Source organism: Pelobates fuscus, chromosome 1 (assembly GCF_036172605.1).
Source record: "Pelobates fuscus isolate aPelFus1 chromosome 1, aPelFus1.pri, whole genome shotgun sequence".
In the NCBI taxonomy this organism is placed as follows: Eukaryota; Metazoa; Chordata; class Amphibia; order Anura; family Pelobatidae; genus Pelobates; species Pelobates fuscus.
In genome coordinates, this window is record NC_086317.1 from 70,939,938 (window position 1) to 70,964,303 (window position 24,366).

Here is a 24,366-nt window from a genome sequence, read left to right on the forward strand (position 1 = left end):
TAAAAACAGCTTGCAAAACCTGCAGATCTCTTGTCTGCTGCCTTTGCAAACCCTCCTCTTCTATTCCCGCCTAGACTTTCTGGGACAGTCCAATCGCAGACTTCCCAATGCAGCTCAATGAGAAGTCAGAAGGCAGAGGATCTGAGCTATTGCTGCCTCTTGAGTTTAGTGCAAATAAGCTAACTAAATCAGGAAGGACACGTTGTCTGCTTGAAAAGTGAGCCAGGTTACTTTTCAAGCAGACCAGGTTATGCATGTGAGCGGGTTGTAACCTGTATAATTTATAAAAGTGTAAATTTCTATTGTAATGTGCACTTTTTGCAAAATGAAAAAAGTGGACACACTCTTCACACATAAAGCTTTTCAGCAAGCTAAAGTGCTTTAGAGGTCCGTCGTGTCCCTTTAAGCACATACAATGCAGGAACGGGTTAGTATTTGCTCTGGATCTAATTTGTACCAGTTCCAGGGTGTCTAGCTTTATAATGTCTGGGAAACACAATGTGTGTAATTCCTTTCCCGAGGCCTAACCTTCATTGTCCAGTTTTGGAATCACTGGATAGAATAAACATTAGTATAGAGGTTCTTGTCCATTCCGGCTACCATGTCAGCTGGTAAAACAGACTTAGTGAAACAAACTTGTGCTTTGAATATGTAATTGGCCTGTTAAAGGAACACTATAGTCACCTAAATTACTTTAGCTAAATAAAGCAGTTTTAGTGTATAGATCATTCCCCTGCAATTTCACTGCTCAATTCACTGTCATTTAGGAGTTAAATCACTCTGTTTCTGTTTATGCAGCCCTAGCCACACCTCCCCTGGCTATGATTGACAGAGCCTGCATGAAAAAAAAAAACTGTTTTCACTTTCAAACAGACGTAATTTACCTTAAATAATTGTATCTCAATCTCTAAATTTAATCACATACAGGAGGCTCTCGCAGGGTCTAGCAAGCTATTAACATAGCAGGGGATAAGAAAATCTTAATTAAACAGAACTTGCAATAAAGAAAGCCTAACTAGGGCTCTCTTTACAGGAAGTGTTTATGGAAGGCTGTGCAAGTCACATGCAGGGAGGTGTGACTAGGGTTCATAAACAAAGGGATTTAACTCCTAAATGGCAGAGGATTGAGCAGTGAGGCTGCAGGGGCATGTTCTATACACCAAAACTGCTTCATTAAGCTAAAGTTGTTCAGGTGACTATAGTGTTCCTTTAATAATTTGGACATTAGAGGGTGATGGGTTCAGAGTTATTCATCACAAGTAGTTGACTCTGGTTGTGTAAGGCCAGCAAGCAGAGATTCATGGATGGATGTAAATTATCTATTGCAACATGCATGCCGTTATAACTAGCAAGCCTCCTCCAGTTTGTAACACATATATCTGTATTTTTATTCAGTTTCCAGTTAACAGTGGAAATTTTCGATTATATGGAGTGGGAGCTCAATTTGTTCCACACAGGTCAGTAAAACTTGTATCTGTATCTTTGCTGTTTGTCCTTGAACCCGGGATTAATGTGTGGGAGAGAAACCTGCTGCAATAGACAATATCATTCAATAATTTATGGAAAAATGTATGGAGCGAGTCTTCAAAATCGAGGGCTCTTTGTAAGCTTTTCCGTTTCAGCTTGTTGTTTAACACAGAATAAATGCCAGGTTATGCTTGGATTCTTTGAGAGAAGCTCATCTGTTCTTATTACAAGTCAAATATTCACTGATATAAAAAGAGGCTCTGAATAATGTATCCAGACACGTGATTAGGTCACATCATTACCCACTACCACTGCTGCACATTCTTCATGGCCAATTTTCACAGCTCTACTGTCACTGTTCATTTGAAAAAGACATCAGGAACATTAGCATCTGACTGTCTAACAGCTTCAGGGTTACTGTTTAACACTTGATCAGCGTGTTAGATTTTATTTAAAAGGTTCTAGAACCTTATGATAGATTGTGCACCCTTCTAGGGCCTGACCAATATCTTTATTTAATTCTCTTTTTCTACATTCCATAACGATAATTTAAAAAGCATGATTTTTTTTAACGTAGTTCTTATATATTTTACATTTGTTTTCTGTAACATTGTAATAACCAGCATACGCCTGACCAGCACTCCTTAAATAGATTATTTTGTAATTGAGTTAGATATGAAATTTGAACGTACATCTTCAGTTTTTTTCTAAAATGCTCTTTTTGAAAGCTTGCAAGCTCGTTTGGTACCGCAGCAAACGTTGCTCTGTGCCCTCCAAGCCCTTTAAAAAAAAAAAAAAAAATATATATATATATATATATGTTTTTCACTTGGACTTGCCCTACCCATGTTCCACATATAATGCTTGGATCTATGCCCCTTCCCCTCCCCATATAATGATGTTATCATAAGTCTGTGGAAACAGTGCGCGGTACAGTGAACAACTGGATAAACACATTGTGTAGCACATATTTTTTAATAAGAAATAATTAAAAAAAATCAAGAATCATTTCAGATTTGACAGTATAGAGCATTATGTTCTATTCGTGTGTAATTTTTAATGAGCATGTTTTATTTCTTCAGATTACATACTCACTTGGTTTAGGGTGTGGAGAGCTGGATTTATAACCCCTAGAGCTATACATCTATATATATTCATAATAAATGCAAACACATACATAATTTGTACAGACACAAGCATTCTCAGCACACAACACATTTTGCACACAAACACACATTTCACATTCTTAACAGATACAGATGCACACTGCACTCACACCAACTCAGCACATACAATCGTTGCACACATATGAATCTTGTCTCAGCACACAGATACAGAATGCAAATTCATATTCTCAGCAAACACAGCATCACATACTAACAAACACACACACAGACATTAATTACATATGTGTAACAAATATGCTCACACATTCTCAGAACTATGGATGCATACAATGTACATTGATACATTCTGACATATGAGATATATGCATGAAAGTAACTATACTTGTATGATTTATAAAAATAAATACTCATAAATAAAAATAAGTAATTGATTCTGATGACTTTACAAATATGCATGCATACATGGGGCTAATGTATATTGAACAAACAAACAATCCATTAGATCATCAAATTAAAAAGAGCTGAGGAACTTAAAATGTAATTCACTGAGAGACAGTCTTTGATTTTTATTGTTTTGTATTAGGAATCACTGAGTATTAATGATTTAAAATACATTAAGACATTCGATCAGACTAGGAGGAAATTAGATATCTGATAGCCAGAGAATTTGTGATGAACTTTGATAAAATATAATTTCAGTTCAATAATAATGTTTTGATTCACTCAAGCACATTCTTTCTGACTTGTTTATATTGTAACTGATATGTCAGAGAGTTTATTTATCTATATATTTGAGTGGAACACCAAACCTTATTCCAAGAAATACTGTTGACATATCAAAATCAGAGTATTGTTAAGATAGAATATTCAGCAACAAATTTAAAACCCTGGGCTGGGGAATAGTAGTGAGCCTAGTATTTTTTTTTATTTCTGATTTTGGCCTCAATTTAATATATCTGGATGTGTTTTTGAAATGATTTCATATTTTTGAATAAACTTTTTAAAATATTTCGTAATTTTGAAATGTCAAAAAATATATCAATATATCAAAATATTAAAATATTTTTAAGAATATTAAATAGTTTTAAAAGTTGATCCAAAAATGTTACATCATTTGAAAAGGTAATCCGAAAATATGACCTTATTTGAAAAGGTCATCCAAAAATATTAAATCGAGGCCTCTATTACCTTCTACACAAGTTAATATTTTTTTTGTCACATAATAAGTGAGGGTAAAAGGAGTGAACAAGTTAAATTCTTGTCATTATGGGGTGCCCAGGACCCCTCATTTTTTTTAGCAATGTTTTACTATTATTTTTTAACATACCTATCCTATTTTTGTTACTAAAAATCAGAGCTAATTAATTAAAGTTACCAAATCTGCTTTCTAAATTTCACAAACTGAGGGTAGGCAAACAAATTTCAAACATTGAGCATTATTTAACAAAAAAAAATATGTACAATATGTACATTTATCAGTTAGTACATGACATCTTCCTGGAATAACAATGTACATGGAGGAAATGGAAGTCCTTGGAGTTTATCACGGTTTGTCAAATGTCAACGGCTGTTTTTTTTTGTATCTCATACCTTTGGCACTTAATGGTCAGATCCATTTCCTATTAACTGCGTGTGCCAAATAAGAGAAGTAAAATAGCTACATATATGAAATAACAGTATCTACTTCCCCTAATATGTATCACAGCAAAATATATACTGCTAACTTGTGATCTAGACCAACACCCATTTATTTATATCTATAAATATAATTCATATATGCCTATTTATTTATTTATATCTATATGTATATATAATGCTCATAAAGCCCATTATCGTTGCTTTATCATTATTCAAGTGATCATATGCCTTATTTTTTCTGTTACATGTGATGCTAAAATAAAGGAACATCTACATGTGTAAAACATTTTGCTAATCTTTAAGGAAAGGGGTAACTTCCTTGAAATAAATGAAAATATCTGCTATAGGGAAGCAACATTTCCTGAATATTTTACTTCTTGCTAATCATGTACTGCGGAAGAACTTTTAGGATAATTTTAAGCAACCAGAGGTACAACACGTACGCCATGTTGAAACTTACTGCCCTCTTTGTTTTGAACCCTGCTCATTTTTTGGAAAATATGAAAATACTGTTAATGTTAAATTAAAAAAAACAAAACACATAAAATAAAAACTCAATTTATAGGACAACTGTAATATCAACTGTGCACTTGTCATTTTTAATAGTTAATTACATTTAATAAAGCTTAATGATTTTTTTTTTTAAGATCACGAATGCCCAGAAGAAACTAGCATTCACAAAAACTGAACAAGACCTGGCCTGCTATAGTTTGACTTCACGGACAAAGAACAATTTAATTTGAGCTACAAGTCAAAACTAGTGATTAACTATCTCTTACATGCAAGACCATTTTAAATTCGTATAGCAGTGCAGATATTTGGTACTCCAACTAATGCACATTTCTAATGATATCCAGTAAATACCGTACAATTTCACCTGAGAAAGCCAAATGGACTGGATTCAAGCTTAAAATATCCACTCCCAGCTATAAAAAAAAAATAAAAAAATATTCCATGTAAATGTAACATGTATCTTGTTGTTACTACAAGGTGTATTTATATATTTTTTCTGTTCTTCCTCTGTTTTCTAGTGTTTAAATCCCTGGATATGTCTCGTTCTGTGTCTGTCACTGCAGCTGGGCAGTGTCGTCTGTCACCTCTTATCCAAGTCATTCTCGATTGCAGCCATTTATATGACTACACTGTCAAACTACTGTTTAAGCTGCACTCATGTGAGTATCTTGAACCCAAAGATTGAAATGTTCGCTTTTACTATGTGTAGCAAAGGAATCCGATTTACAGTGCGTTTTATTTAAAATATTCTATGAATCATTGCATAAATGTTCAGTGATTCTCCTTAAGATATTTTCCTAACAGATAAAAATTAATATATTTTGATACCATGCAAAATGTTAAAAGGACACTCCAAGAACCACAGATCACTGTAGTAGTTATGCCACCTTCCCCATTCCAGAGTAATTTTTAAAACTATGTACCGGACAGGCTTGCTTCCAGATACTCCGTGCAGGAGATTCCAGTTAGCTGCTCTTTGCTAAGCCATGCTGCTCTCTCCCTTTTCCACTCTTAAGTGTCCTCTTTTCTATACAAATACCTGTTGTATTTTATACTTAAATCTCTTTCTAGAAAATGTATCTTTACATTATGGCTTCCCTATAATAGTATTGAAGTGTAACCGGTGCAATGATACACACTATGTTGGACAAATATTGTTGCTATGGTTAGACATGTATTCAGACAATCCTAAAATGATTTTCTCAAAAACGAAAAACAAACTCCCCTGGCCTCCTCAATTAATTGTAAATTAATCATCTGTATAGTGTCATGGTATGTTTACTTAATGTGATTTAGAATAAGGCAAACAGGAAATCTCAGTAGTATTTGTCAATTTCATTTCATCGGTGGATAAAAAATATCTTCCGGTAAATCTCATTCTGACATCTGCTAATCAATAACATTGCAAATGATTCACTGCCAAAGAGTTGAATGCCACCTTAGTTCACAGAGAAGTTTAATGGATCATTGTTTAGTTGCCATAAAAAAATATCTCCTCAGTTTTATTGACATATGATCCACAGTAGCACTGTTATGTCTCCTCCTTGTTTCCTAGGCCTTCCTACTGACACTCTGCAAGGACATCGAGATCGCTTTATGGAGCAGTTTCAAAAGTACGTAAAGTGTAATCCTAAAAGGAAAGAATGACTGGAAATAGACAACTGATTTTATGATATATTTTGTTTGCTTTCAGGTTAACAGATTTATATAATTTTTTTAACACACCTATCCTATTTGTTTTTGTTCGTTAAAATCAGAGGTAATAAGGTAATAAATTAAATTGACCAAATCTGCTTCTAAATTTCCCAAACTGAGGGTAATTGGTGTCATTTGACCTTCTGTTATTAAAAGTTTCATGTCGACAAACAAACTTCAAACATTGAGCATTTTTTAACAATAAATAAAAAAGGTGTACCTTATCAGTTAGTACATGAAATCTTTCTAGAATAACAATGTACATGGAGAAAATTGAAGTCCTTGGAGTTAATCACTCTTTGTCAAATGTCAACGGCTGTTTTTGTATCTAGAACCTTTGGCATTTCACGGTCAGATACATTTCCTACTAGCTGCGTGTGCCAAATCCGAGAAGTAAAAGAACTACAAATATGAAATAACAGTATCTACTTCCTCTCATATGTATCACAGGCAAATATATATTGTTAACTTGTGACTTAGACCAATGTCCATTTATGTATATCTATCTATATAATGCATACATATAGATATTAGTTTTGTTATTTTTTTTAGTAATCCTAAAAGGAAAACATGACTGGAAATAGACAATTGGATTTAAAACTGATTCTTGGAAGATTTGTATATTCACACTTTTTTTTAAACCCATTTTGATATTTTTTTTGCTTTCAGGTTAAAGGATTTGTTTTACCGTTCAAGTAACCTGCAATACTTTAAACGCCTTTTACAGATTCCTCAGTTGCCTGAGGTAAGTAGGGTTGCTTAAGTTTACTATGCTCCATTTAGAAACAGAGAATGTCATCTTAAAAAAAGATGGTGTACGTCTGAGCAGGTAACCTGCAATGGGTACCTGCATTCTATTAGAATCACTTCACTCTGCAATTATAGCATCATTTCTAAATTCGTCAATGCATTGTATAACATCCCTTCTGAACCAGTCTTAATGAGACCTAATGTTCTGTCCTTTTACATGTTACATTTTTTATCCTTACACAAAATCATAATCCATTGTCCTTGGGTCTGGTTAACATTTTGGTTATTTGTAGAATGGAGTGTTTGGTATGTATAATATTTTTTTTTATTTCAGAATCCCCCAAATTTCTTGCGGGCTTCAGCGTTGTCTGAGCACATCAGCCCTGTGGTGCTGATACCTACAGGAAATTCACCTCCTGACAGTGAGACGCTAATAGAAACAGATGACCTTGTAGGGATGGATTCATCATCCAGTCAGGTGAGGTACCACATCCAGTCAGGTGAGGGAGAACCATAGCCTGGGGTGAAAATATATTACAAAAAACGTGTTAATCCTGAGTTAGCCCCTAAGAATCTAATAATCACTCTAAGTAGACGTCAGGAAGGAACATCAGTGCACTGATCACACTTATCATGGAAACATTCCGTGAAACATTAAAGCACAGTAAGTGTATTGACAACTGGGACATTGGAACACAATCTATAGGCAGATTTATTTAAAGATATTTTCAAAATTTTGAAGTCATTTTTATAATTGGAGAGCACTTTTGCTTCTGATTTGCCACGGGGGGTTTTATCTACTAAATGGTGAATGGCATTGCGATAAAATGAACTGCAAAAGATAGGGTATCACCTTATCCATCTATTTTTCTAGCTTGCTTAGCTGCATATTTGGAGGTATTATTCTTGCCACATGCATTCTCCCAGTATTGTTGACATAGTATTTGCTACAATTAAGCTTTTTGCAATTGCAATAAACTTCATAGATTTTGTCAGATTAATTTAACACAACAACTTTGAACATAGCCCAATTGTAGCCATCACATTTTGCTGGCAGTTTAATGTAGGGAGAGCTGGGCCCAAAGTGGCTTTATCCATGCACCTTCTATAATACAGCAGGCCAAATTGCAATGGCTTCCAAAGTCATCAGCGATGATGGGGCCTCTGTCACCTTGTTCTATATATGTCCGACACTGCTGTTCTAAGTACATGTTCATATCTGTCAGTGCTTAAACTTTAAAGGAGCTTTTTGTGTTTATCCAGGGCATCCCTGAAAATAAGTTTGATGATTTATTTGGAAGCTCCATCAGCAATGATCCATTTAATTTCACCACCCAGAATGGCATGAGCAGAGATGACAAGTAAGTATGCAATTATTTGTAAAGCTAGACTGGAGATATGGTTTAAAATAGAATATCAAACAACGTGGTGTGGAAATAAATACAACAGACAAAGTGGATGTTCCTAGTGGAAATACATGTGTATATATATCTCACATGTAGAATAATGCAGGGCAGCCTAAAGCTTCCTATGCATAAACAGAACAGGAACAATACGTGTAATGGTGATAATGATGATTGTTCTTTAATCACTTAACCAAAGAGAAAAATAACATACACAGTGTAATATTTCTACCTGACAACTACTACTACGCATATCCCCTTAGTTACAGCTTACCAATACTTAGGCGAATGGAATCGCTGATTTACTTATAACTTAGTATCACATGCAACAGTCCTTTTTTTTGTTTTTTTGTTGGACGCTTGGAAAATCTCCAGATCATGTATAAAAATTATGAAATGTGTTGTAAGCTTTTGACATGATTAATTTCTCTTTTTGTGATATATTTACGAAACTGCTGACATGTCTTTATTACTATGTACACCTATTGAAGCACAACCAAAATAAAGGATTTAAAAAAAACACCACACAAATAAAATAAGAAGCCCATAAAGCAGTCCCAAGGATTAAGTCTACGGGGAACAATATTCCACAGTTAGTCTGGATAGTTGTTTTTTCCTTTGGGAAGTTTTTTAAATTGGGCAAAAGTACAGTTCACAAAATTACAAAATCTGAAAAGGCTCCTGTGTCTTTCCTCCGACCAGTTTAATCAGTTAGACTTTCTCAAGGAGTGTATACACTTTATGGGCTTCTTTTGCCACTGCATGTGGCATTTGTGGGTGCATACTATTTTATTTTGTTTATGTGTTTTTCTGATATTATACTATGTATGTTATTTCTCTTTTTTTCTAAGTGATTAAAAATATTCATTCAGGGGGGCGGAGCCTGGCAACCAAGATGGCCGGACGTGTTGTCCTATAGCTCCGACACGTTCCAGCACCAAGAACCCTAAAACTCTCAAATCCCACACTAATCATAGCAACCCAGGCACTGATGACTGACCGGCAGCAAGGGGGTACACAGCGACACCTGTAACCCACACCGACGGCAGCGAAACAGAGCCGTTTGGATATGGGGCCCAGCGACCTGATGCATGGGGGAAGCGGCCGATCTCCCGGCGCGGGGCTAGCTGCACGTAATGGACCTCTGGCGGCTCCGCAACCCCCCCTCTGGACCAGCGGTGGTTATCCCACTGGGGAAGCCCCACTTGCGCGCCTAAGATGGCCACCGAGCCTGAAAGAAAGACCCTCACCGACAGCCTAGAGATCCAGGCCTGGAGAGCGGACTTTGAGCACCAGTTCAATATGGTGTGCCAAACCTTCTGGGAACGCATCCACCAAAGTGCCCACGACGCTGCTCTGCCTGCAAACCCAGGGATCCAAGCCCCTACCAGGGTGAGGCAACACCACCCTGAGCCAGGTACCCGCACAACGGGGATGCCCGCACAGACCACTGCGACCTCACAACCCGAAGATATCTCGGGCGAGCAACACATACCACATCCTGCACACTAAGACTGGAGCTGACGGCGGGCGGGTTAGCGGGGGCCCTCCTCAGGGCAACACCACAACCCAAACCTCTGACTTCCTCATTTCAGGCTCTCCCAGGTTGAGAGCAACAAGGGGCAAGCCCCAGAGGTGCCAGCCACGTATGCGGGGAACAGCAACGCGGAAACCCAAGAGACATACAAAGACCCCTCGCATCACCCTGAAAAGGTCGAACCTGGACCACGATGGTCTCTAGGCTCATGGCCCACAAGCACCAGCCCTCACGCAACCCCAAGGCAGAAGAGAACTCCCGCCTCCAAAACGCCGCGGCCCCACACAGATGAGACGGCACCCAGGAGCGCGACCCGCACCTGAAAGAACATGGATGACAGGTCACCATACAGCCCGCTGCAACAGAGCTCCACTCACGGTACACGCAAAGAAAGTGGTGCTGCATACCCAGCAGAGCCAGAGGAAAGCCATGCCACACAGAGCCCTACTGAACAATGGCAGAATCTACCCAACAGCCCTGCTCTCACACAGGCTAAGGCGATCGGCGGATTCAGGTACCACCCACCCAACCGGAATAGGCTGAAACAGGGCTTCACAGCAGGCTATCGGACACTCTGAACTCAGCATGGCAAATTCACACACGCAATAAGTTTGTCCTCTCTTGGTTTTGGCTGCCTCCAGTCCACGGTGGGAGCGGTCCCAGTGGTTGTACCCATGTTGGTTTTAACAAGTTTATAAGCTGTTTAACATGTCATATAATAGCTAGTGCACCTAGCACATAGATAGGTTATCGTTTATTAGTATTTTCTTTAATTTTATTCTGCAGTGAACTTAAAAAGCATAATGTTTCACTTTGTTATGTTTCACTGCACTCAGCAGCCATGAGAGTAAGACCCATGGCGTCCAAGCAAAGTTACTGCCTCTCACACTATGCAAATTGTGCCTGATAGCTAGCAGGACCTTAAAACCAATACTATGACTCAAGCATCCTCAGGCACTCAAGACATTATCTTGTCAACCTATAAAAATGCTCAGTATAACTTGATTATTACATGTTAAAACAATAGCTGCGCCTAACTGTAGTATCACACGCACTCAAGCATGATGTTTTTCAATTTCTATTGTATTTCTATTGTTACTCTCGTTGCCAGGGCCGGACTGGGAATTAAAAGCAGCCCTGGAAAAAAATTATTTACCAGCCCCATAATGCGTCACGCCAGCATAATGTGCAAATACAGCGTTAGAAAAGATAATTTAAGATTAAAAATTATTACTCCAACGTAAAAAAAAAAAAAGCACATATAGGCTTCAAAAAAACCAATAGTGCAGATTTATTTTAAGCAGACGTGCCTTTGCATATAACCAATGTTTCAGTCCAACTACCTTGACATATTAAGGAAAGCTTGGTCATGGAACTGAAATGGTGAATGTATGTAGGGCACAACTGTAAAAAAAGACGGTATCTTGTTTAGTTTGAAGTCCTGTGGGTGCGCTCTTCACTTTAAATATGTTATTGTGCTGGAGTATGCACCTAGCAACAAGACTTGGCCAATATCTGCTCATTACATATGGTACATATCAATTACATTTCTCTGTGTATTACGTATATATATATATATATATATATATATATATATGTACATTAATATATGTGTAAATATAATAGGCATAATTATATATATATATAACTAATACACACATTAATATACATGATAGATAGATAGATAGATAGATAGATAGATAGATAGATAGATATAGATATATATATATATACACCCACACCAGTGGCGGATCCAGAGCCTGATCTCAGGAGGGGCACTTATAGATTTAAAGAAATAATCCATGCACAATAACCACTACTGCTCTGTGTAGTGGTTATGGTGCCAGGAGTGCCGGGACCCGCTCCCAGAGTAAGTAGTCAAACCGTTTAAGAACAGTTTGACAACTTACCTGGGGTCTGCTGGGATATGGGGCTGTAGTAGGGTATAGGAGCAGTGGTGCAATGTGTTTGTGTGAAAGGTTCAGTGTGTAGGGTGTGTGGGGCAATGTGTGTTTGGGTGCCTGTGTGTGTGTGTGTGGGGCAATGTGTGTATGGGGGGGTCTAGGTGTGTGTATGGGGCTAGAGGTCGCAGTGGTGAGAGTGAACTCTAGCCCGTTGCTCCAGCGCTAGAGTTCACTCTCGCGAGAGCTGGAGCGTTGCCACTGTAACCGCGGCAACGCTCTGTACTCGCGCAAGAAGGACCCGGAGGAGCTGCAGGCTGAGCTCCCGGGTCCTCTCTTCCTCCCTCCCTTGCCGGCTGCCTGCATGGTGCCTCCAGAACAGGGAGGGAGACCTCTGATCTCCCCTCCGGTCCGTGAAGGCACATGGTGCTTGGACAGTGCCAGCCTGGGGGGGAAAGGGCAATTGCCCGTTGCCCCCCCTGGATCACACACACACATCTATGTTTCTTTCTCCCCCTCACTGCTCCTCTGTGTCCATGTCTCCCCTCTCCTTCCCAGTCACTCTCTTCCCCCTCTGCCTCTTTCGCCCCTCCCCTTGTGTATCTCTCTTCCCCTCTGTTTCTTTTTCCCCCTTTTCCCTGTCTCTCTCTCCCTCTCTAACATCTCTTTCTCCCCTTGTGTCTCACTCTCCCTCCCTCTCTGTCTCTCTCTATTCTCCCACTGTCTCTTTCTTCCCTATCTCTGTTTTATTCCCCCCCTCCCCTTGTGTCTCTATATTACAACCCTTGTGTCTCTATATTACACCCCCCCCTGTGTCTCTATATTACACCCCCCCTTGTGCCCCAATATTACCCCCCCTTGTGCCCCAATATTACCCCCCATCCCCCAATATTACCCCCCTCCCCCCTTGTGCCCCAATATTACCCCCCCTCCCCCCTTGTGCCCCAATATTACCCCCCTCCCCCTTGTGCCCCAATATTACCCCTCCTCCCCCCTTGTGCCCCAATATTACCCCCCTCCCCCCTTGTGCCCCAATATTACCCCCCTCCCCCCTTGTGCCCCAATATTACCCCCCCCTTGTGCCCAAATATTACCCCCCTCCCCCCTTGTGCCCCAATATTACCCCCTCCCCCTTGTGCCCCAATATTACCCCCCTCCCCCCTTGTGCCCCAATATTACCCCCCTCCCCCCTTGTGCCCCAATATTACCCCCCTCCCCCTTGTGCCCCAATATTACCCCCCTCCCCCCTTGTGCCCCATCCCCTCCATTTACCTAAGAGTAGTCAGAGGGGGCCGGCCGCTTTCTAGGCTGGTGCCGTCGGGCCGGGTGGCAGCCTCGCCGGTCCGGCGGCACTTCTAATGCTGAGGACGGAGGAGAATGAAGGAGGAGGGAGGAGCATGTCTCTGTACCATGCTCCCTCGCGGTTCCCACAATTCCCAGCACAGGAACCGCGAGGGAGCATGGTACAGAGACATGCTCCTCCCTCCTCCTTCATTCTCCTCCGTCCTCAGCATTAGAAGTGCCGCCGGACCGGCGAGGCTGCCACCCGGCCCGACGGCACCAGCCTAGAAAGCGGCCGGCTCCCTCTGAGTGTGCCACCGGACCGGCCACCCGGTGGCACATACCTCTGCAGCCCCCAGGTGCCGCGGCCCACCGGGAAATTTCCCGGTATCCCGGTGGGCCAGTCCGGCCCTGCTCGTTGCAATTGAATACCAGGCTAGATGGTAAACCCTAAGGGGAAAAATACATGACAAGTCCAGCATAGACCTGTACCCCTAGCCTATTGGTTAATCCTGTATTATATAAAAAAGAAAATGTGCACAGTATAACAAGCCACACTGTCGTTTAACACTGTTTATTGCTCTGATAGTACCAGCTATTGTGGCGGTGCAAATCTGTTCTGTTAACCCATGCACAACCTAAATAAAGAATAAAAAAAAAATATTCATTCAGTCATCATTGTCACCATTACACTTATTGTTCCTGTTCCGCTTATTAATATGAAGGCTTAGGCTGCCCCTCCATTATCCTACATGTGAGGTATACCATGTGTGTTTCAGAATCGGAGTGGCTCCAGTTGCATCTAGTACTGACACACCTGTACATATCATAAAAAGTCTAGGTCGTTTGAAATCTCCTGTGTATAATAGGTATATAATCCTCAACTGGAAAAAGAGCTGAGGAAAAGCATTTTGGAATCTAGTATTATAATCATGTGTGATAAAGTGTGCTTCTTTGCACCCCCTTTTGCCCTCTTTTAACTACAGGTCTACCCGTACATCGGTTTCGGTACACCACTACCGACTTGTTCCATCATTAATGTTATTACGCGGCTTTAATGTTGCCGACCACAAGTCTTAAGGCCCAAGGCCTGTATTTCAGGGAGGAGTTAGCGTTGCTATATAAACCCACACCTCCATCCTACCTGTGCCGTACCTTTCAGATCATCCCACCCACCTCACCCTTTCAGATCATCCCACACACCTCACCATTCTCATTTTAATAAATTTTTCTGGGGAGGCCCTCTTTTATTTACAGGCCTACCCGTACGTCAGTTTCAGTACACCAGTACGGACTTGTTCCATCATTAATGCTATTACACGGCTTTTATGTTGCCGACCACAAGTCTTAAGGCCAAAGGCCTGTATTTGAGGGAGGAGTTAGCGTTCCTATATAAACCCACACCTCCATCTTACCTGTGTTGTACCTTTCAGATCATCCCACCCACCTCACCATTCTCCTTTTAATAAATTTTTCTGGGGAGGCCCTCTTTTATTTACAGGCCTACCCGTACGCCAGTTTCAGCACACCACTACGGACTTGTTCCATATTTAATGTTATTACACGGCTTTTATGTTACTGACTACAAAGCTCCACTTTGTCATTTATAAACACAGCACGTTGTTTGATATTCTATTTTGTTTACAGTACTTTCAGGGTTAACCAGTGTGTGTAACTATTGGAGGGTATCACACTATATATATCTGGGTCATAAGATGCTGATGAGGAGATGGGAAGATGATAGGCAGGGTAAAACCAGAAAGGCATTGAACACTTGGACTAAAGAAAGTAGAGAAAAAAGAAGGGTGCTCATTCTGATGTTCATAGTTTGTGTATTTTTTCCAATTTCTTTGTTGTATCTTTGGATTTCTCATCTTGCAATGTGACATTCCATTCTGTCTCGCAGAGATCGTTTGATAGAGCAGCTGTATAAAGAGATTGCTGTGCTAAGGGAAGACTTGGGCAACTTTAAGGCAGAGGTGAGACCTTTTCAATGTGCAACGAAGTACTTGAAATAATGAAAGGAAATATATGTACAGATAAGGGCGGCAGCCTTCCGATCTCCTGCCATTGTGCTTTGTACACAGCTGGAGGTTGACTAAACCTGTGCTTATTGAAATAAAGTGTTTTGCAATGTTCTATGAATAAAAATGACCCATTGAGAGGCAAAATCACCCTCTATTCACTGGATTGTGATAATGCTCAATGGGTGTCTCTGCTTCAATGTGTAACACTATGAAAGCTAATTCAGCTAATCATGGAAACGTAAAACGTTTAATGTGCCGAGCGGTACTTATAAGTAACAAGGCCAGGCCTTTTGTTTAACTGGAGTTGCCTTTACAATGCATCCTGCAGTAGAATTTTTTTTTTATTGCGCCCCTTACAAGAAAGAAATGTTAGCGTGCACTGTTTTGATTAGAAATGGTTTTGTACTTTGAAACATAGGCTTCTCTGCAGTTGCTTGGTAGATTCTAGTCTGTAGGGCTATCATATTTTAAATTCTATGTTTTTTTTATTTACCTTATTGCATTGGAGGCAGTAGAAGAAGAAGAGGAGAAGACGAGATGCAGAAAATGTTGAAATAATATACAATATAATAAAAATGTGCCGGTAAATCCAGCACAAATATATATTTTAATATACTGACTTGCAGCCTCTACTGTTGAGTCAATAAATAATAATTGTTTTTAAATATACTTGGGGAAGTATGGGTTGGCTTGTTTTCTGGTTAAAAATCTGGATAAATCACGCCCTATGTACATACCAGGTTATCACTAGAGTAGTAATTTGGTATTTTGTTCCTCTTTAATTAAGTTTACATTTTGTAAGTAAAGTTTATTTGTCATGTTTAACTGTTCGCTTTTTATTAAGATTAGATTGTTTGCTAGTTTGAGCACCTCTTGTCTCTGTTATATTCTGTATGACAATGACTTGTTGTCAGATATCTATGATTGCAAAGCACTACATAATTTGTTGTAGGTCTATAAATGCTTATAATGTGAAAACTTGTGGAGTACACCCTAATGAAATAGATTGTGCACATTCATGAAGATCTGATGCATGGAGGCTGCAGCCCCCTACAGTAAATGCATGACGTACAGAGTTTTATGCTAATTGGTGTATTGCAGAGCCATCGGTTGGTTATTCATTTGAAGGGGCGAATTCAGGAGTTGGAGGCGGAATTAGCAGAACAGAAACATTTGAGAGCACAGGCCGTTGATGAACACGAGTTTCTGCGCACAGAGCTGGAAGATCTGAAGAGGAGAAGACAAGATACAGAAAAAGCACAGAAGAGTTTAACCGAAATAGAGAGTAAGGAAGACAAAGTTAAGGATCTTTTGATGGAACTGAATTGAAGACAATTAGGCGAAAATAAGGAAGCTGTGATAGTAGAAAATAATTGTCAAACAAACTGTTTTTGTCTAAATGTAGCAATAAGGTTTTCAGCTCACTACAAGTATGTGTAATATTGAAATTGCAATGATTTCATCTACTGACAGGCTGGAGAGCAATACACCCATGCTGGGAGTGAATGTTTTTGGAATGTAAGCGTTAGTTTAAAGAAACACTATAGTGTCAGGAGTTCAAATGTATATTGCTGACACTATAGCTCTACTAGCTCCATTTAGGTCCCCAGGACTGCTCTCCCTGCAGTACAAAGGTGATTTAAATATGCAAAATTCACAAAAGTACTGCGCTTCAACTACTACTACTCCTAGATGGCAGCAATGACTATGTTACACATTGGCCTCAATACGTACAATAAAAAGCAAAGAAAAGAGTTACTTGCGCACTATCCCAAATCCCTATGCACATTTAAATAACTGGAGGTTTTTAGTATTTATCCAATGGACATTTAAGTGTAAGCTCACCTGCCATGTGAAGGCAAACCTCTTAGGTGAGTCCTACTCTAACAAATCACATTGCTTCTTTCAGCTTCAGGTAAAAATTCTCTAATGAGACAGAAGGGGGTATTTCTACTTTTACCTTTTCCCAGTGGCACTCGAGTCTCCTCGAGGCTGGCTCCGCCCCAGCTCTGACCCCTTTGGCTGAAACATTCAAATTTGATGATCTCACCCAATCCAATGCTTTCCCAAATGAATACATTGGTGGGGGGCTATCATGCATGCACTCTGAGCCAACCAGCATCTCCTTATAGAGATGCATTGAATCAGTGTGTCTCTGTGGGGAATGTTCAGTGCCTCCATGCAGGGCGTGGAGACGCTGAAAGTCAGTGCCAGACATTGTGCAGCACTAACCCAGGAAGCACCGCTAGTGGCTCTCAGAGTGACTGCCACTAGAGGTCCTAGTAGGCAGCAATGTATTGCTTTTTCATTAAAAAACCTGCAGGGACAGGCCGTGGACACCGGAATAACTACATTAAGCTGTAGTTGTTCTGGTGACTATAGTGCCCCTTTAGTAAATCTTTAATACATCTACAAGCAGTGATATTGGAGCTGAAAAGGGGCAAAACAACCGCTTTATAGCTTTATGGTCTTTTTAGGAAGCTATGCATTGTGCGAGCTGGAACAAAGCATCTTATTGTGTGAAGTATCTGCAAAAGAGCAGTGAATATTTATTGTGTTCGTATTATCTTTGTTACAGGGAAGTCCATAGCTAATGAGCAGCGATACACAAAGTTGAAGGAGAAATATGCTGAGCTGGTGCAGAGCCACGCAGAACTGCTGAGAAAGGTACCTGGTATTCTATTCTCTGTACATCAAAAAGCATCTGTTAAACCTGAATAATGTTTTATAAAGTGTGATATGTTCAACGCAACCACAGTAATGATCTGTAACGTCCATTTGTAAGCTGGGACTTACCGATTTGCATTGTTTGTAGTTGAAATCATTGATGTCAATATGCATACTAGTGATATTAGCATTATGATTACATTGCCTATTCTCCAAACAATACGTGTCTGACTATGCAGCAGTCAGGAATCATGGCCATTTCAATTCTGCAGTCAATTTACAAATCAAACCTGATTTTTACACATTCCTTTCATGTTGTTGCGTTCTCATTTTCTTTTTTACTCTACCCTTCTTATGCCCCTGTCTTCCCTCTATTTTATCGTGGGTGTCTTCATTTTACCTTTTTTTCTGCCACTGTCCATTTTAGCTTATTCTTATATTTACGGTAAGTGCCTTTTCCTCCCCTTTAGTTTACATTCTCAGCGCTGAAATATTTGAATCCCTTCTTCTATATCTTAGTACATTCTAGTTCCCCATACCAGCTGCCGTCTGATTTGAAATTTTTATTATTCTCTACATTTTTTCCATTTTATTTCTCAGAAACATATTTTTTTCCCCTTTAATCCAAGCATTTTTCTGCATTCTCTTCCATATGCTTTTTAGTTTCATTTCTCCTTGTCGGTTCATGCCAGCTCTCTATCTTTCCCCTGACTATACTTGTTTCTGTCTGTATGCCTCTCATACAACCTCTTCTAACCCTTTAGGCTCCTGCCGTTTGTCTTTTCTCTCACAGAGATTTTTTTCTCTCACTACAATACCCCAAGTCTCTCTTTTCCCTAAATTGTTGCATCTATTATCTCCATGTTGCAACCTGAATCAGGGCAAACACTGATTGCCAAAGAGTCTAATGTTTCTACTGCACCTCCTGCAGATGGCATGAGTGTGATTCTGAAAGGACTAATCAGGCAGATAGATGTTCCTTTCATGGATATTGCAAAATACTTCGAGCACCTTCATGTTTCACATTAAAATATTGTAATATAAGATAATAACATAATATTCTATTGGTTTATATTGTAATGTGCCATACACAATCTTCTAGTAGTGTGTTCTGGAATGTGTTGTGGTCATATATGATTTATTAGTTTGTGCAGTTTGAAAAAAAAAACCATTTAGGTTATTGACGTGTATAAAGGTAGTTTATGCTGCAAACATTGTATTGTAGTGTTTTTTACTGTAAAGTAAGAAGTAAGATGTGGTATTGTAGAGTATTGCAATACTGTACATGGCTCTAACATAAAGTTATAGTAGCGTGAACTGCAGTAAAAGGTAAGTGCATATGTACTCCCAAAGCTGTAATCCCCTAGTCATCATTTAGGTGAGCGGTCCAGCACTGTCAGGGTTAAAAAAGGTATGTTACTTACCCTTCCTCCCTCACTGCACCAGTCTCCTCAGAAAAAATCTGCCTCTTTGGCTAAGATCATCGATATTGATGATCTGAGCCAATCCAATGCTTTCATTTGGAAGGCTAGTGTGCAAGTGTGGCAAAACTGTGCTGCACCAATCAGATAAACCATCTGATAGAAATTGAGATGAAGGGTGCCTATAGTGTTCCCTTAAGCTCCAGTTCACTACCCAGTAGAATACGAAGATAACATTATTGATATTCTAGACATATGTGCTTAGTTGTAGTTTGTATAGTTTTGTATGACACTAAAATGACGTTACACTAGTTTGTACTGCAATGCATGGTGCTACTGTTATTATAGTTTGCGCTGCACAACATGGTTTTACCACGATGTTGTAATAGTTTGCACTGCTACTATGATGCTGTAGTAGTCAATTTTACATTATATGGTGCTAAGTTGATATTCTAGTAGTTTGTACTGCTCAATAGGATTTTAAATGCCAATAATAAGGTTAACATGATGTTATGGTACAGAAAAGAGTTACGTGAATACCATCTCAAATCCCTATGTATATTTAAATAACTGAAGGTTTTTAGTATCACTCTAATGGCTACCTTCCACGTCAAGGCAAACCTCTTAGGCAAGTCCTACGCTAACAATTCAACTTGCTTCCTTCAGCTTCAGGCAAAAATAAATAAATCTCTAAACCCCTACATACTTATTAACCCTTAATAGGGGACACATGGGGTGGGCGGCAGCATTGTAACATAGCTGTGTGATACAAAAGCAAATACAAATACACAAAAATAAGTCCTGCGCTCAGACTCCCACTACTCCTCGGCGGCAGCAATCACCAATGAGCAATGATTTAATGGTAGTGTGTTACACTGTATGATGCTCCTGTCATGTTATAGTAGTTTGCATTGTTGGTATAGGACTACCACAATGTTATGTTATCGTAATTTGGAACTGAATTCCTAGGTGCTAGCATGATATTTTATCAGTATCCACTCCTTAGGATGATGCTAGTATGATGTTATGATAGTCTGTACTGTATTGCATGGTGCTTAAAATAGTAGTGTTTAATGTGCTGTATTTCAACAGATTGTTCTTGTTGTATGTACTGTCTGGTGTATAGCTCTAGGAAAATAACAGCTTTTTTCCTGTTAGAATGCTGAAGTCACAAAGCAGGTTACAGTGGCACGGGAAGCCTATGAGGATATGGAGCGCTCCAAAAAGGAGCTGGAGGACTCATACCAGCGTGTGAATGAACACACACAAAGAAAGGTTAGCATACACATATGTGCACTGGATGTTGCCCTGAGGTTGAGTGCAGAAACAGCTTATATATTCAAAATAGTGTAAGAAAAAAATATTTTGACCATAAGGGTGCCACACAGTTCACCATGGAAATATATATACCAAGAGACACACTTGATAAGACCCAAAACAGATGTCTGATTTTACAAAAGTGTCTTAATTAGTTGCTCTATCCTTTAAATTAGCACTTACTGCTACTGGAATCTGGAAGGATTAGCATTGAATGCCTTAATGAGAGCTCAGTCATTTAAACAATTTAAGTCTCGGAGGAGGGAATGAGGGAGATCTCAATTTAACAGCAATCGATGGAACGCTATTTCTGTTTATTGCATTAACAACTTCACAGTAATATCATTTGAAGGTTATATTAACTAATGAGGTATTACTCATTGGAATAAGTGAGCATTCTTGTGCTTAATGAATAACCTCTTTACAAATGTCTGGATGGAGCGCTCTGATTATAGAAAGTGATATCTCTACATAGGCAGAGGATCAGATGCAGCAGATGGAAGATCTTCAAGGGGCATTTGAGGCAAGCAAAGCGGAAGTTCAGCATCTAAAGACCACCATAGAGACCGCCAAGCAGGTGAGACATACTCAAAAAAGACATAAGGGCAATCTTGACTTAGCTTTCTAGTAAAATGATAATAGTGATCTAGTAATGTGAGCAAAATTTATCATTTGAAATAACTATTTGTGGGGTAATAGTATCTTTCGAACAGCTGTCTGTTTTTTTCAGTCTGTTAAAATAATATGATCTTTTAAGTGTCGAAAAATGATTAACTGTGACATTTGGCTTTGCTGTTTTGCAATCACAGGAAAACCACATACAGTTTCAAGAAGTTGAAGACTGTGTGCTACAGCGCCTGCTACAGGAAGCTGAGTGTATTATACAGGAGTCACTTGCTCTCTTAGATGAACCCTTTTATACAAATGGCAGCATATCGACTGGTGAGGATAATTTTACAGCAATACTGTAATCCCAGATCTTGATTTCATTTCTAAACTTTCTACTTCTTTTTTTCTTTTCTTAGACTTTTTAATTTCCAGAACACAAGCTGCGGTAGAGAGTACGCAGAAAATGGAGGAAGCTTGGAAGAAAAGGCTATCTGAACAATCAGGTAAGCAAAGAGAATGGATCAAATTGTAATACAGAATCAGAATGCAATAGGTAAGTAAATGGGTGGTTTAAAGGAGAGCAACACAGAAAAAGAGGAAATGCAGCAAGAGGGGATAGAGTAATGAGGAAAATATATCGGATACAGAGAATGTAGCGAGTTTGTAATATGTGTTTATTGCTGGGATTGTCAAATTGCAGTTGTGCAAGCTCAAAGTGTAGGTTCCATGATGTGTGATGTATCATTTACACTATGGGACGAAATTAGATCACGAGTGCCTGTGTACACAGAATTCTCAAAGCCCTCCGACAAAAAAAATACATGACAAATGAAATGCCTCATCTGCCTAAATTATAAAGCCAACCCTGCTTACGTTACACAGATGTGAAATACAGAACAACTGGAAATCGCAAAAAAGAACAAACTTACATTCATCATCCACATGACACCCTGCCTTTATACTGTTCATAACCAAAGAAAAAGTTACCTGCGCTCTCTCCTTAATCCCTATGTATATTTAGACAAATGGAGGTCATTTAGTTGCTCCAATGGCCATTGGAGGGAATGCCCGCCTGCCAACGTCAAGGCAGACCCCCCTAAGCGGGTCCTACACTGACCCTTCACCTTGGATTGAAGGGATTGAAGTGATGGCTTTATTGTCGCTGCATTCTCTGAAAGCATAGCTGAATAAGACTTTTTCCAGTCAAACTATTTTGACCTTAAATTTGAAATTCTTATTGAATTAACTCCAGAATCACTTTAGTGAATAATCCTGTATGTTAGACTTTATATGCAAAACATTTTAACGAACACAAATATGATGTGTTTGGGCAAATAGTTATCTCTGGCTTATTAAATTTGCTTATCCATTTTTCTAGATGTAAGCACCTTGGTGCCATATCTTCTTCAGTTTGCACATCGAATAAGTGCTGTTATCACCCAAGGAGCACAGACCAGGACCTCTGTAGGTGAGTATCTATACTATAACCATCATGTTTTAAAAGTCAACTTTAAATGCAGCTATCGTGGTTATGGTACCAGGAGTGCTATGGCGCCCTTCCAAGGTAAGAAGTTACGGTAAATAGTTTGTAAACAGTTTGATAACTTATCTGGGGTTCTGACATGCACCAATCACAGTCTCTTCTAGTAGCAGAGGAGGTGATCAGCACCTGACGAACCCTAAGTAAGTTGTCAAACCATTTTCAGGGCTGTCATTTGATAGTGCCTCTAGTTGTTTAGTTCATTGATTATCCCTTGCCCACTATGAAGCAGACATTTATTGTGAAAAGTTTAAGATTTTCTTATTTTACAAGAAAATAGGCTTTTGATTTTACAGCTGATATTTTTCTGCATATCTAATCCGTTGATCAACTTGTGTTTTTTTTTTTAATTTGTAGAGCTGAGTGATAGCTGCCGTGTTTGTGGTATTGAGGCTCTTAGCTATCTTTCCAGTCTGAGGAGCAGAGAGTCACAGGGGGAAGCAGACTGCACCAAGATAACTGCAACACTGAAAAATATAGCGGACATTGCTCAGGTAAGGCATCTAAACTCATTAATTCATTGAGTTCTGTTTCATGATTATAGACAGATACTCTAAAAGGTTAGCTAGCACATCCAAATGATTTGTCTAACAGGACTTCTTGCATATTATCAGACATTAATTATGTGTTTCTGTATTTGTTAATCAAACAGAGCCATTTGAAAAAAAAAAAAAAAGTTTAAATGTACTAGAAATGTGTAGTTAATAAAAAAAAAACTGTTTTAGTTCACAGCTTCTCACCACACCTCTAAAATGTGGGCACTGTAAGAAGCTGCAGTTATTTTGACAAATAAGATATAGTCACAGCCTAAATTGTGCAATTCAATTTTTAAATTGATACATTTCAAAATTTAGTAAATAAACCCTTACGGACATCTTTTTAGGGCTTTAATCGTGTCTGTGTTTACTTCCTTGTTGATCTGCTGTTTTCATTTTGACATTGTCAGTGGATGCCACTCTGCTGCGTATGGCCATTAAATATTGAATAAACAGTTTCATGGTTAGCACTGTTTTCATTAAAGGGACACTATAGTAACCAGAACAAATACAGCTTAATGTAGTTGTTCTGGTGATTACAGGGCCGGTGCAAGGATTTTTGCCGCCCTAGGCAAAACATTTTTTGCCGCCCCCCCATATGTCCAGCCCACCATGTGACATCACAATGCCCCGCCCATATGCTCTGCCATATGGGCCAACGCCAGTCTTCACAAAGTGTCTTATCTGAAAAGACAGTGTGTTTACATTAAAAAGCCTACAGGCACAGGCTATAGACACCAGAACCACTACATTATGCTGTAGTGCTTCTGGTGACTATAGTATCCATTTAATGTGAGGTAAATTAGAGATTAGTGCCACTAATAATATATTGGATTGCCTACTTACCACCAGATGAGGACAAGAGGCTGATGATGGGCTCAGTCTGGCTCCACAGGTCTGGTGTAGAAGAGGCTCTCGGGAGACTGTTTTTAACAGT

At 39.3% G+C, this 24,366-nt stretch overlaps 1 protein-coding gene across 1 annotated transcript in view; it reads left to right on the plus strand.

Moving 5' to 3' along the window:
- Positions 1 to 24,366, plus strand: part of HIP1 (huntingtin interacting protein 1) — a 93,599-nt gene that overhangs the window by 35,959 nt on the left and 33,274 nt on the right. Inside the window, exons 7-21 of the mRNA XM_063449719.1 lie at positions 1,396 to 1,457; positions 5,264 to 5,404; positions 6,301 to 6,358; positions 7,110 to 7,185; positions 7,525 to 7,668; positions 8,454 to 8,551; positions 15,219 to 15,291; positions 16,441 to 16,624; positions 17,918 to 18,006; positions 20,586 to 20,702; positions 21,220 to 21,321; positions 21,554 to 21,686; positions 21,770 to 21,856; positions 22,732 to 22,821; positions 23,251 to 23,387. Of these exons, the coding sequence (XP_063305789.1) occupies positions 1,396 to 1,457; positions 5,264 to 5,404; positions 6,301 to 6,358; positions 7,110 to 7,185; positions 7,525 to 7,668; positions 8,454 to 8,551; positions 15,219 to 15,291; positions 16,441 to 16,624; positions 17,918 to 18,006; positions 20,586 to 20,702; positions 21,220 to 21,321; positions 21,554 to 21,686; positions 21,770 to 21,856; positions 22,732 to 22,821; positions 23,251 to 23,387 (1,591 nt within the window). The remainder of the gene's footprint in view (positions 1 to 1,395; positions 1,458 to 5,263; positions 5,405 to 6,300; positions 6,359 to 7,109; positions 7,186 to 7,524; positions 7,669 to 8,453; positions 8,552 to 15,218; positions 15,292 to 16,440; positions 16,625 to 17,917; positions 18,007 to 20,585; positions 20,703 to 21,219; positions 21,322 to 21,553; positions 21,687 to 21,769; positions 21,857 to 22,731; positions 22,822 to 23,250; positions 23,388 to 24,366) is intronic.